Source organism: Apaloderma vittatum, unplaced genomic scaffold (genome assembly GCF_000703405.1).
Source record: "Apaloderma vittatum isolate BGI_N311 unplaced genomic scaffold, ASM70340v1 scaffold12111, whole genome shotgun sequence".
NCBI classification, from domain to species: domain Eukaryota; kingdom Metazoa; phylum Chordata; class Aves; order Trogoniformes; family Trogonidae; genus Apaloderma; species Apaloderma vittatum.
This window is the reverse complement of record NW_009697429.1, coordinates 113,989-128,563: the sequence shown is the minus strand read 5'-3', so window position 1 is coordinate 128,563 and position 14,575 is coordinate 113,989. Positions and strand designations below refer to the sequence as shown.

The following is a 14,575-nucleotide window of genomic DNA, read 5'->3' as shown; positions in this document are numbered from 1 at the left end:
ATTTATTGCTGGGGACTCCAGTTCTTTTGGCTGTAATTGTGAAGCACTTGAAAGATACTGTGTCTCTTCCCTTTCCTCTTCAGCAACAACATGTACGCCTCCCCCCCACACCCTGTGCAGAATGAGTGTTCAGAAGGAAGAAACGGTGATAGAGAGATCCTTTGTTCTACCCTTTTCCTGGTGTTTTGAATCACTTTTCTGTGCATGTGTTTCATGTATTGGTTTTCTCAGGCATCGTTATGAAAGTACTGTCTTCAACCTTATTGCTAGTAATGTTCTGCACAGGTTACTGGACATTTTCAATCTTGATAATTTCAGAGAAGTAATGGCAAGAAACCCAGTAGTGGCATTATACCTGTGGTATGGAGAAAGCAGACTTAGACTTCTATGGCATTTAGTAGGTGTTTGTGCAGCTCTTTCAGGTTCAAGGAAGTAATGGTTGGATATTTTTTAGTTCCTGTCCCTTCCCCTCACTGCAGTGAGCGTTTCAGTGCTGGTGGTGAGCCACGGGTAAGACCACTGTACTTGGAGGAAAATTCCTTAGGGTTTTAGTGGAAGTACTTCTTCCTGAATTCTCTAGTTTGATCAGAATTCTTTGCCGGTCTTAAATTTGGCAGTTTGGGCCTGTTTTTCTGGTGGGTCATCTTCCTCAGGCTTTCAGCTGAGCCAGGCGATTGAGCGGGGTGTGGGCTGGATAGTGAGGAGGAACCCTGTCCTGCTTGGGCATGGAGTCTGGCAGGTCCCAGGTCTGGTCAGTGGGTTTGCTGGTCTCTTTGATTTCTTGGTCCTGCTGAGGGCTGTGAAATGGAAAGGTCCATTTCTCAGAGACCTTAGTATTTAGGGGGCAGGTTTGGTTTGAAAACCATTTAGGGCATTCCTTCCCTTACAGAAATCTAGTAACGGCATGGAGGGGTGACTGTGTGAGTGAGGGGGAAATGCATTCCATGCACATGGAGCCAAGCTAAAACTACAGTTTTTGTTTGGCCTTGTTTTGTGGGCTTGTTTTTTTCAAGTTGTTACACAGAACAGATTCCTTTTTTAGACTTAAAAGGCGTCTCTTTCAAACCAGCTGGTTCAAAGCTGAGATTGAAGTTGATGCTGTCATGTTGCTCTGAAGTGCTCCAGCTTCTGTATGGGAGTTCATTGTGATTTTTGTAGTCCCTGTTGGTTTTGCTAGTTTTGTGTGCAGTTAGTTTCTAGTCACTCCTTACTTTGAGCTTTCAGCACCACTTTGAACGTTTTGCTCTCTATACTTCAGGGAATTTGTGTGTTTTGAGTTCTTAACTGTGCTTTCTCTGGTGGTGAAAATTCTGTACTGTTATAGCTGATGAGGATCTAAATTTTTTTTCTTTTGGTTGCAGTTCAGTTATATTCCTCTAGCTGCCCAAACTCATCCAGTTCTTGGGGTTGTTTTGGACAGTTTTTATAATTCCTTCAGGGAAAAGGGTGCAGGAACATATATTCTGTGCTTATATTTGTTACTATCAATTGATAATTTGGCAGTAGCCTGATGATAATATTAGTGCTTGCTTTTTTGAACTGTTGTCTGGAAAGAAAACTTTACTAAAAAAGTGTGTGCATGAGGCGAAGAGCTTAAAGTCTTTGTTTCATGATTTTACAGGACAGGGAAAGAAGGCCAGCCCAGAGAATACTACACTTTGGATTCTATCTTGTTCCTGCTCAATAATGTGCACCTTTCACATCCTGTCTATGTCCGCCGTGCTGCAGTAAGTAGATCATACAAAATTTTATTTTGCCATGTTTGTGATAAGTGATATGTGTGTAGTTGTTTTCAGGGAACTCTAGTAGCATTTAAGAGTATGAATTTGGCTAGGAAAAATGAAAAAGATACACATGAAGTGTGTGCGTGAAAAGGAACATGGATCAAATAGAGATCAAATTACAGTCCCTATCAAGGTGAAATATTTTTCTTGACAATCCACTTCCTAGCAGATTATTCCTTCAAACCAGCAGGTTGCATTTAAAACAAGAGGCTGTCACACAAATATTAACAGTAATGGCAGCATTTCTCTTGATGCTCTGTGGTCATGATTGTCTCCAGAACTATTTCAAAAGTACTTCTGTTCATCTGTTCTCTGTTGTGTGATTCCCTTCCTAGATGAACCTTTAGTACCTGAAATTGCAGAGAACAGTACAGCAGAATAGCTTTGGAGTGGACTTGGAAGTATGCAGTCTCATTAAAAAATTATTCGATAAACACTGCAAATAAAGATAGGTGTACTCTGAAAGTCCTTTTGATTTCCATTTGACTGCTTTCTGTGAGCCCACACCTCATCTTTCCTTGTGCCACATAGCTACCTGATAGAGCAGTCCTGGCTGTTGTATGTGCTTGGAACAACAAAACGGAAATACTGCATTTCTGTGTACCAATGTTAACTCCTGGCAGGAGTGTGTGTATGTGAAGAGCTAGTTCTTAATGTTCTTTGTAGGTTTGAAGTGAAAGAGTGGAAAAAAAAAAGGCTGTCTTTCAGTTTTACAGCAGACAACATGTTTCACTTTGTGTAGTTGAACATCCTCTAGGAAGTAATTGTATTTTTCAGCTCGATAGTTATGCTTTTTTGGGAGGCAGGACACATGTTCCTGTCTTTGTGTGAATGAGTAGCCTTCAGTAAAAGTGAAGAATCTTTAACGAGAGACTTTCTGAGGGAATAACAGTTTAATATCAAGCCTGCTGTCTTTTCAGACTGAAAACATTCCTGTGGTAAGAAGACCTGATAGGAAAGACTTGCTTGCATACCTAAATGGCGAAACATGTGAGTGATGCTTTAACTTTGGCACATCGTGTGTTTTACTGCTTTGCATTTGTGGAGCAAGTGAGGGGTAGGAGGGGAACAATGGTTAACAGCGGTCAGTTTGCAGCTCAACTGAATGTGCTCAGACTTCATAAATGAAGTTAGGATATCTTTTATTTTTTAATTTTGTTCTCAGCTATTTTTATGGCACGTAGGAAGTGCATTTCTACATGCATGTTTAGAAGCGAGCTACTTTTTCATTATCATTAACATCTTTTGGTTAATAGTTACGTATTAGAATGCTCTGTGTTTACATTTTTTTCCTACTCTGGACTACAGGAAACTCATTAGTGCCTTGACCTTGATGCAATAAGTGTGTGGGATAAAACTTCAGTATAGTAAAATAAATCGAATCATTGCTTTGTCAGTCTGGCAGATTTGCCCACTATTCCAGCATTTTTACTTTTTCTTAACAATAGTCAAGAGATTTCTCTGAAGAGAGAAAGATAAATATGGCTTACTTTTATAAGTTGCTCTGGTTTGTAGGTGATCTTAGAATTTTAAGTATACTGGAATATGAGATTAAATAGTTTACTGTGCATACTGCCAAAATAATATAGATATATATTAAAGAGACCAGCACGTAGTCTTTATTGCAAAAACTAGACAAACTAGTAGATCTTGATTCCAGGTTATAAAGTAATTATCTTTGTGACTTTTCTTTTATGTGGCATATACAGATCTTAGAATCACTGACTAATTTATGTTGGAAGGGACCACAGGAGGTCATCTGTTTCAATCCCCTTCTCCAAGAAGGGCCAAATGACCTTGAGCACCCTGATCTAGATTCATAGTCAGGTTCTGAATATTTTCACTTCCAGTGTTTGACTGACTATGCTGTGTAATACCCAGTTAGAATTTTTGTTGTCCTTTCTTCTGTACTTAAATACTTTTGCAGCTCTTTTGTACTTAAATGAAATGTTGTGCTTGATTACAGCAACCTCATCAAGCATAGACAGAAGTGCTCCACTTGAAATTGGTCTTCAACGGTCCACTCAAGGTACAGTTTAAAAAATAACTTTGGGGTGTATTTTATGGAAGCCTACTACAATCTTGTATTTTTAATGTCGTATTTTTTTCTTGTAGTTAAAAGAGCAGCAGATGAAATATTAGCAGAAGCAAAGAAACCAAGAATAGAGGTAAAGACAGCAACTGTCATGGTGGGGTGGTAGATTACAGTATTTATCTGTCTTTGTAGCATTTCAGTTGGATATTACTCTGGGTGCACACAGTGCTTCTGTTAGTGTGAACATGAAGTGGAAAGAGAATTTAAGCCTCTAATTTAAAGTTGGAATTGTAGTTGACATATGTTGTGGTATGAAAGGGGAAAGCTTGACCATGTGTTTGTAAGTACTTGTTTCCTAAGAGCTGTGGGTTTGGAATAAAACTACTGTTTAATGACTGATTATGGTTTTGCCATCCATGAATTGACATTATAGCTTAAATACCAGTCTTATCTCTATCAATGAATACTTATTTGTTTTGCCTGCTATTTTAGTCCCTTTATAGAAGTATATGAAACTCTGTGATTACTACTTTCTGAAGCTGTGTCTTACACTGTTAAATTAATTACCTATTTTTACAAATGCCGCTTGAATACAAGCAATGTTTCTAGTTATTATATTACTTAACTCTGCTTGGTTTTAAAAGCTGGCTTCCTGTTTTTCTTGATTTTTTAAATTTTTTTTAAAACTGTGTTCATCCAGTTGTCTCCTCTGTGAGTTATTATAAATCTGACTGTTTATATTTTCAGAGTACTAAGGCTTTAGATTTCTTCTTGGAAGAATAATTATCAAAATACATAAATTCCTGTAGTGATTTGACCCTAGCTGGTGGCCAGGTGTCCAGCACAGCCATTCTGTCACTTTCCCTTCTCAGCTAGATCATAGAATCCTAGACTGGCCCAGGCTGGAAGGGACCTTAGAGATCATTTAATCCAACCCCCTTGTCATGGGCAGGGACGCCTCTCAACTAGATCAGGCAACACATTGGGAGATGGGGGAGAAAATATAACAAAGGGCCCATGGTTTGAGATAAGGACAAGGAGATTACTTACAGGTACTTTTGGGCAAAACAGACTCGATTTGGGAAATGAATTAAATTTATTAACAAATCAGAGAAGAGTAATGAAAAATAAAAACAGATCTTAAAATAACACTTTCCCCCTACTTCTCCTTTCTACCTGGGCCTAACATCAATCCCGATTTATCCACACCCCCTGCCCCTGAGCAGTGCAGGGGAACAGGGAATGAGGGTTGTGGTCAGTTCATCCGATGTAATTTTCCACTGCTCCTTCTTGCTCTGGGGAAGGACTCCTCACTCTTCCCTTGGTCCATTGTGGGGTCCCTCTCAACATGAGTCCTCTGAGGAGAGACAGTTCTTGACAAACTGCTCCACTGTGAGTCTGTCTCCATGGGATGCAGTCCTTCAAGGGAAACTCCCCACAGCGTCACAACAGTCCCACCAGCTAACCTGCTCTGGCGTGGGCTTCTCTCTTTCTCCACAGGCTGCAGGCTCTGGCAGCAACCTGCTCCAGCATGGGCTTCCCTTGGGGTCACAGCCCCCTTCAGACATCCACCCGCTCTGGCGAGGGGTCCTCCACGGGCCACAGGTGGACATCTACACCCTCTCACACCCATGGGCTCCAGGGGCACAGCCTCACCATGGTCTTCACCACGAGTCAGGGGAATTGCTGCTCTTGCGCCTGGAGCACATCCTCCCTCACCCTTCTTCATTGACCTTGACATCTTCATATATTCTCACTCCTCTCTCTCTGCCAGTTGTCGTGTGACGCAGTTCTTTTTTCCCCACTTAGATATGTTTTCACAGAGGCGTTCCCATTATCAGTGGTAGGCTCAGCCTTGGCCAGTGGTGAGTCCATCTTTGGAGCTGGCTGGCATTGGCTTTGTCAGACCTAGGGGAAGCTTCTAGCAGCTTCTTGCAGAAGGTGCCCCTACAGCCCCACTAGCCACTGAAATCTACCCAGGCAAACCCAATACAATTCCCTTATTTAAGAATTGGATTTGAACATCGTTCTTAGCTATAACTGCATATAAATCATAAAACCTTGATGCATTCTTAAGGACACATGAGCAGATGATTGCTATGAGATGCTCTACTGGTGATCTATAGATTTTTGTTCTACGTTACCCTATGTGGTTGTGATGCCAGTAAGTTTTGAAACTGTAGATATTCATCAGTGTAATTTTGAGAATCAAGAACTAAGGAGCTTATGGCCATCTTCTTGTTGTTCCCTTGCTACTCTAGCAGCTCGGAGTCTGTAGAGTCTGTTTTAAGTTATTCAGAGATCATATCCCTGTGGATTCCAGGTCTCTCCTGATACATGGGCACGACCGTTTCTGCTGTGCTTCAGCCTTTCCAGACAGCCTTTAAGCAATAGGACGGGCTCGATGCTGATTTAAATTTTGTGGGGAAAATAAGACAAATTGAACACAAATGGTACCAGCATTAAGAAGCTGAAAAGATGGCATAAAATGACATCTCTCTACTGCTTTCTCAGATTACACATCTGTCTCAAACCTGACTTGTGTAACTAGAGGCTTTCTTTCTCTTGACTTGGTTTTCATATTTGCTGGGAATGCCATTTTTGGAAGTTCTGCATCAAGGTGTAACGGTTCTGAGCAGTTTATTTAAAAACGGGACTGATTAAGTATTTGGGCAAATTTGAGTGTATTGTGTGCCAGTTTTAATTCTAGTAGTATTTATTTTTTTTTAAGAGAGTGCACAAAAAAATGCAATTTTACAATGAAACATTACTGTTGCTGCTAGGATGAAGAGTGTGTGCGCCTTGACAAGGAGCGCTTGGCAGCTCGATTGGAAGGACATAAAGAAGGTATCGTGCAAACAGAGCAGATCAGGTAGGAATATTTTTTCTTATGGATAATGCTTATGTAAAGGGCTGATAATTCTTGTACTATCCAAGGCAGCTGATTTTACTTCTGTTCCACAGCTCTCAGTGCGTAGGTCTCCCTCCTTTCAGTGCTGTCATTCTGCCTGGGGAGGCAGAACCTGGTCACACTCCTGTTCTTGAGTGGAAGTTCAGATGTCATGGCATGAGACACAGTTTGTCTTCAGTAGTGAGTGGACAGTTGTCTCTTCCTCCCACCAACTCTGCCACTTCTGCTTTTTTCTGCTGTGCTGTTTGTCTAAGCAGTTGGATACAATGAGCAGAATTGCAGAGGGAAACTGATTATCTCTCTTATTTCAAAGAAAAACATCCTGCACTCAAGACTGTCCCGCATGCAAAATGAAAATATTGTGAGATGAGATCAAAAGGTAACACAGCTGCCATTTGGCTCCCTACAGAGATGAGCTTGCCTCTGCCAGAGGATAACCCACTGACAGTAGGCTACCGGAGGGTAATGCCCTGTCATTGCTATAAGTAGTAACGAGTATTCAAGTGCCCATCACCTTTCCTCTTCCATTGTAAACGTCCAGAATTTTTCAAACAGTAAAAACTGCTTTTGAGTCTTGCACCATATCTTCCCAAAGCCAAGCAGGGGTGCAGTTGAATTCCTGCAAGATCTTGTTGATGCTGAGGATCCTGGGCATAGTAGGGTACCAAAATCTAGTAGTTCATTTTCAAATGCCTGAGTTCAAAAGTCCCTAAGTAAGGTAGCTGCTTAATTTCTGTAGTGGGCCAGCTCCTATAATGGGAGTCATGCTTCCTACAGTTAGGGTGTGTGAGTATGAATTAATATACTGCTTTGTCTGCGTTGGTTTTTGCAGGTAAGTAGTTTCATTTGATAGATGAACTGCTTTCTTGAGAAATTTCTCTTGAGCACAAACAATACTATGAATGCTTGTCTATCTTTTGCTGGGATTAAGTTGGCCTTGCAATGATTAATATAACAGAGTAGGAGCATTTATAGAATCTGTAATTACACTTAACCATATGAAAAAATACATACTTTGAATGTGTTCTTCCTCTTTGTTGTATAGGTGTACTTAAAAGGAGACTATGGAAAAGAAAGAAAATCTGATTGTCATACCTGTTGTAAAATCAGACAGTCTAAGGATCAAAAAACTGAAAACTTTATATGTAGTTTTGTATAAGCTAATAGTTTACATACTAGCTCAAGTATATCACAACCTTCTTTTGAAGTTCAGACAATACTGTGGTGAGGATTACTGAGTATTATTCCTAAACATTTTGTATTCTGTATTTATAATTGTTTGGTTTTTTTAATGCTGAATGTAAAAGACATTTTTAGAAAATGCAAATAACATTTGCAGGCAGTGAGTTTGAACTCTGCTTGTCACTGTTGTTGCTTTAACAGCGACACAAAAAAGTTCCCTTTCCAACAGCTGAGTTGTAAAAGGACAGTACTTCACAACCAGTACTTGTATTAATTTTTCAATGTAATCTCAAAAAAAAATTCATCACATAAGATTAAATTGAATATGTGTGGTTAGAACTGTGCGATTCAGCCCTTTTTTTTTTTTTCTTTTCCCCGTTTTTATTTTTTCTTCAGCTCACTTGCTAAACAATAGGGCCCACTGTTTGGCAACCAAATTCTGTGTTTACAATTAAAAGCAAACAGATAAAGATGTTGCATTCTTGGACAAAACTGAGCTACCTCAAACACAGATTAATGTGGACAAAGTTAGTACCATCTGTTGTTTGTGTGGCCTACATGCTCTGAAAAGGTAACACATCTTCCAGGTGGCCAAGTCTGCATAACAGCACCTTAGCCAAAATTTAGATTAGGTCTTTGAAAGCCCCAGAGCAGCCAGGGACTGATTGGCTGGACACAAAATTGTAATCTGTTAAAAATAATGAGGAGCTGAAATTCAGAAGATCTAGTAAATGGAAGTGTTAGTCTTGATGCTTTGCTTTTGCAACCTTTAATTGCTTGTATCAATTGGGAATTTTTTGATGTTTTTTTGCTAATACTTGGATGGAGTCTTTTGTCAGAAATTTGATTCTTGTGCCCAAAACAGCAATGCCAAGCTCATGTAACGTTCAAGTATGTGTGAGGTGACCATTTTATGATTCATAGCATAGTCGTAAACTTTAAGCAGAATGAAGTTACTAATTCACAAATTCTTTTGGAAGATTTGTTATTCAGTTTCTTCTCTTCTTCTTGCTCATTTAGGTCCTTGTCTGAAGCCATGTCAGTGGAAAAAATTGCTGCTATCAAAGCAAAAATTATGGCAAAGAAAAGATCCACTATCAAAACTGATCTGGATGATGACATAACTGCTCTTAAGCAGAGAAGTTTTGTTGATGCCGAAGTGGATGTAACCAGAGATATCGTCAGCAGAGAGAGAGTATGGAGGACAAGAACTACAATCTTACAAAGCACAGGCAAGGTAATGCTCTGGGTGCCAAGACATTTTATGATCCGAATGACAAACTGGGGTTTCTGTTTTCTATATCTGTGTCTTGTTAACTCCAGATGGCTGGGGGTTATGCTTGGTGTTTTGGGTAAGGGTTGGTGGCTTGGAGGGTTGTTGGCACAGTGACAGACGAGTTCATTCTTACCTCATTACAGTTAGTCTAAATTCTGTCTCAAAATACTTGCTTCGGTCATTTAAAAGATACCAAGTCATCACTTAATTCCTCTTAAACAAAGCTGGCTTGAACCCTGCAGTTGGGAGGGCTGTACGAAAGTAGCAGCGGGTTTGAAAGGGACAGAAGTGGGGAGTAAGTGGTAGAAGTAGCAATATGTGTACACTGAAAGTTTAAAGGCTGTTAAGGTGTCAAAACACCAAAGAAGTGAGGTGAGAAAATGTGAAAACAAACCAAACCAGGAAGTGTTGCCATCGGGAGACTTTTCTGTATGTTTTTGTCCCTTCATGCTCCTTTAATCCGTGTCTTTAGCTGCGCTTGGTTAGGTGCCATCCATAACGTTGTTGCAAGCCCAGCTGACAGCTTGCCTTCTTTGGACGGTTAGGCTTTCTTTATTGCAGTCATACTTGGCACTAAATTTCTCAAGGAAACAGTAAGTCAATTTCTAAAAGATTGCAAATGTCTATTTTCCTGAGGTTATTGTCAGATCACATCCTTTGCCTTCACTTCTTCTTTAAGCACCGTCACAGGAAAATAATGTTTGGAAGTAAACAAGGTCCTGGTATTCACTTGCCTTATTTTTAACAGTATTTCACGTAGCACTCTGCTTTACAACCTGGTCTCATGGCATTAATGGCAAAATAATTTCATTCTTGAGTTGTGGGATAATTACTAGGTCTGTGGCACACACCTGCATGCTGCGTGCAGTCAGTGTGAGATTTGTAACAATCTCACTGCTGAATGGTTGCTGAACTGGTAAAAGCTTTTAATGTTTTAGTCATCGGAAATGAGGGAATCCGGGTAGCTTTTCCTCTTCTGGTGAATCATTCAGGGCATTCATATCTTTACGTGCCTTCCAAGGGAAACTTGCAAAGATACTTGGGAAAGAATTAGATGTCTTATTTAGTGTCCTTGTAATAATAATGAGATGAGGTAGTGATTTTAAACAAAACCTAACATGGGGAGAAAGACAAGAAAAATCAAGTTTGTTCTTTTGACTAGCCTGACGAATATAATAGGCATAATAGCAAGTTTTTATTTCTGTTTGTGCAGGATTGTGGGAAGGTTCTTGAGAGCATGGACAGAAATCGTCAAATGTTAATGTTTGTATTTTTGTACAAGTATCAGTGCAAGTAAGTAGATGAGGAAACATCACTTGTTACCCAGGGCTGTGATTTATCCCAGAACAGCTCAGGGTTGAGTATTTGTAGGTTGGTTGATTTTATATTTTATTTTTTATTTTTTATTTTTTTGAAAAAGAACCTTTGTGAAGACCTTCACAAAAGTTATTAGGAAACTCCAGTATGTTCACTCAGAAATCATTGTTTATCTGCTTGCCTGTTCATCTAAAGAATTTTGATTAGGGAAGCATGATACCCCTTTGCAAATGCTATTTTGACTTTCGTGCATGATACCTGTCTTGTTGATAGATACTTCTCTGTGGTGTCTTGAATCCTCCTAGAACGTTTAAAAACAAAATAGACTTCAGTAGTAGTTTGTGTACATTACAGTTTCCCACTTTTTAAATATCTGGATTCCTTTAGAACTCCCGGGTGAATGGTAACAGAGTGAGCACCTAAATATGTCAATTTTATTGTTTCTTTGCAAAATTGCTTCAGTTTGAGGCAGCTACTTAAGTTCTTTCTTCTCCACAGAGAAAAACTCAGGTGTCAGTTTCCCCAGTTGTTTATGTGATAAACAAAGATGCAGAGATTGGGTAAGCTACAAAAGGAAAACACTAGGAAGATCAGGCCACAGCAAAAAGAAAATAATCTGTTGTACTTACCAAGTTTCTGGCAAGTTTCCTCTGTTTTTGCTGTGTTTGAAAAAAGCACTAATTCCTCCAGCAGGATGCTCCTGAAAATTCTGTGTAGGTGACAATAATCTTAACTGTATTTATGGAACATTTACTCTTTTTCCTTTTCTACACATTTTTTAATTCTGAAGTTTGCTTTTTACTTCAAATAGCCTTTTTTTTTTTTTTTTTTTTACTTTATAGAACTACTCCAGGATTTCTTTTAAAGTCTTTAGTGATGTAGTGTTCTTCTTCAACATATTTTAAAAGTTTTCATGATACTAACATTTTGCCCTTTTAGATGCTGCTTTTAGTTATCTTAGGATAGCATCTTTATTGTTATGTAGCTCCTCTTGCTGAAATAATAGTGGTGGATTTTTTTCCTAGTTTTGGTTTTTCTTCTTGTAAAAGAGTATTGAATTTGAGAGCATTGATACTCCTGTTGCAGAATATTCTTTGGCAGTTGCCTCTTAAGATAGATACTATGGACTAAATCAAGACATTCTTTTCCTTTGGTGATGGCTTTGGCCAGTTGCTTCGAGAAGCAGTTACTTATGATAGGTAAAGAAGTAATCTCTGCATCACTTTCCTTCTTGACACTTATTCAATCTACAAAGCAACTGCAGTCTCCCCTCATTGCTATTTTCTTCTGTGGGGGCCTCTCTGCTGTCCTGTTCACGTTGGCAATCTAGCCCTAACGCTCGTGTGTTCCAGGACGGGTTATCGGCCCGTTACTGTCATTCCTAGTTTGACTCTAAGTGTGCACCACACAGGTCCTTTATCCATACAACTACCTGTTACCCTCTTTTGGCCATATGTTGCATTGCCCCCTGGCTGTCCTTTTTACTAATTTTTTGTGAGGGTCATACTGTTTGTAAAGTCAGACTCTTCAGTTCACATGTCCTCTTTTGTTTTTAAGATTTCTAGATTTTGCATTTGTTTACTTGCTTATATCTATGTCTTGCTTAGAACTTTTTGTTGAGGTGTGATTTCCATAGTTTTCTGCCTGATTGTTATGCAGTTCTACCTTCTTTTGGAAATACAGTGTTTGGTTTAATTACATGATTCATGCTGCACTGCCTGTTTTAAACATCTGTTGGCCTTCCCTAACCCTGTAGTGTAGTCTTCTAGATTTTATGAACAATGTGACTTTTTTTGTAATCACTTTTCAGAGCCAAACTGCATCTGTTTAGTCTGAGGATTTTTTCCTCTTACAGTACCTTAATTTTAGAACTACTGGAGAAGATACATGGTGTAAAGTGATTTAATTTCAGGTTTGGCTAAAGGCATGCCACATGACATTGCCGTTTTGGTGAGTCAACTGACAGTGTAACAAACTGTAAATTTAGTCAGATTCCCAAAGCATTAAAAGTATTTAATGCTAGAGCTTCTGAATTCCTTTACCATTCATTTAACAGCCACAGTTGTGGGGAGCTTTAAGAAATCAACCTCTACTGTTTGTCCTTGTTCTTGATGCAGTCCAGTTCTCATTCTTTACAATCGCACACAAAAATCAGGTTAAGGGAATTGGTATCTTCAGACCCAGTTCAACTGGTTATGCTGGGGCAGAGAAGTTTAAGGAAAAAGTAAAGATTATTTCATCTGTAGACTGATATTTGGACAAGGTGTCTTGCTGCTGTTTTTGGTGGTGGTTTTTGTGTAAAGCAGACATAATTTCAGATACTTACTTCATGTTAGAAGGGTATGAATGAGTTCTTGATAATGTAGTCATGCCGTTGGCTATGGACTGGCTATGTTTCTGGAGAACAGGTTAAGTTTGTCAGGTTTTTATAGGTGTTAAATCAGTTTGAACTGAAATATTGTGTGGTGAAAATACATCAGAATCGATAGTGATGCTTTTGAAACTGCAAATCTTAAGGGAAAATAGTAACAAAATATTACTTTGTTACTTTATTTTATTGAAACAACTTTTGTATGGAGAACTGGCTATCGTCTCTGGTAGCTGGCATTTTGAAACCCATACATGGAGATACGTACCATCTGAAGTGTTTGGAGTGTTAAGTTGTGAATTACTGCTTTGCAGAGGTTTCAGTTCTGTTGTGTACATGTTTTTAGATAAATGCCGAGCTGTTTTACAAAATAATTGAGCACTTAGAAAACTGAAATTGATTCCTTCTTTTTATGTCCTTCCTCCATCTTTCCTTCCTTGAATAAAACTTTGATTTTTATAATCTCCAGTACCAGACTTCAGCAATCTTTTCTGAAGGAGAAACCTCCTCATTCCATCTCTACTGCAAATATGTTTGTGGCAATTGAATTCTTACTGTAAGAGCAAATTAAAGTAGTTGAAGCAGGAGTTTCAGCATTTACGGGTGTATTTGGAGAGTGCCTTTTTGTTGGTGACTGCTGGTATATTTGGGGTTTTTGAATTTATTTATTTTTTAATCTCTCAGATTCCTCAGAAATATTTCTTAGATAAGCTGGGTAGACATTTAGTGGACTGGACTCAGAGTGCTCTGCGCGTGTGTACAGAAATTGTAAAACTGGAATCTTGGAAATGCACTAGTATGTGTCTTGTGACTGTATAACTTTTTGAAATAAAACAGTGTTCTTTTGGGCATAGTGAGCTCTTCAGTCGTACTGTCTTACGGTTGTGAATATATTAGAATTACCTTTTTTCAAGTGAGCTTAAACCTCACAGACTGGAGAAATAACATTCATCCTATCAAACAGGGGAAGACGTAAAAGATTATGCCCCGTAACCTTTCAAAGTCACGTGGACTAAGAAGCCGGAACAAGCGCTTCATGAGCATGAGGCCGTACACAGATATATCTGTGTGCAGCAACTGCATGAGACTTGTTCGGCTGCTGGTTTTGTGGATCTCTTAGCCTCTTCGAACAGATCTCTAAATCCCTTCTTTACTGTCTTCCCTGAACCTTACTTGAGTTTTCTGAAGGTGTTGCAAGGCACTGCAAATCTAGTGGCCAGTGGGTGTCATAATGTTGTTGAGTGCCTGGATACGTTGCAGGGAAAAGCGCTGAAGTAGAACCATACAACTTGGCTGTAAGAAATCTGGATTTGAGGTGAACGTTTTTCTAATGGAATTAATTACCTGTAAAACCAAAGAGTGGTCACATGTGCAGATACTTGTTATTAAAGGAAAAACTCTATGAAGCATTAAAAATTGGTATGGGATCAGAGTTATGTGAAACTCACTCTTTCTAGTTTCACAGCCTTTGAATCATGAAATTCTATCTTTTCGTCAATTTAAGATTGCTTCTTTATGCATGTATTTGCTAGGTCTCGATTGAAATGTTGAAGCAAAGGTCTCATTTATTACCTGCTGTGGTTTCGCTTCTGCAGACTGATTTGATTTTCTCACAGTCTGGGTAATTAGTCTTTTCCCTGCTTTATATTTACCCCCCCAAATTAAGATAATATTCTGAATTGTGGTACTTTTATGTATAAAA

At 39.0% G+C, this 14,575-nt stretch overlaps 1 protein-coding gene across 1 annotated transcript in view; it reads left to right on the top strand.

Moving 5' to 3' along the window:
• Nucleotides 1-231: 231 nt before the first annotated feature.
• Nucleotides 232-14,575, top strand: part of CDC73 (cell division cycle 73) — a gene marked incomplete at its 5' end in the record, with an annotated part of 103,602 nt that continues 89,258 nt past the window's right edge. Inside the window, 7 exons of the mRNA XM_009877627.1 lie at nucleotides 232-360; nucleotides 1,622-1,727; nucleotides 2,705-2,774; nucleotides 3,751-3,813; nucleotides 3,900-3,952; nucleotides 6,603-6,691; nucleotides 8,933-9,149. Coding sequence (XP_009875929.1) covers nucleotides 232-360; nucleotides 1,622-1,727; nucleotides 2,705-2,774; nucleotides 3,751-3,813; nucleotides 3,900-3,952; nucleotides 6,603-6,691; nucleotides 8,933-9,149 — 727 coding nt within the window. The remainder of the gene's footprint in view (nucleotides 361-1,621; nucleotides 1,728-2,704; nucleotides 2,775-3,750; nucleotides 3,814-3,899; nucleotides 3,953-6,602; nucleotides 6,692-8,932; nucleotides 9,150-14,575) is intronic.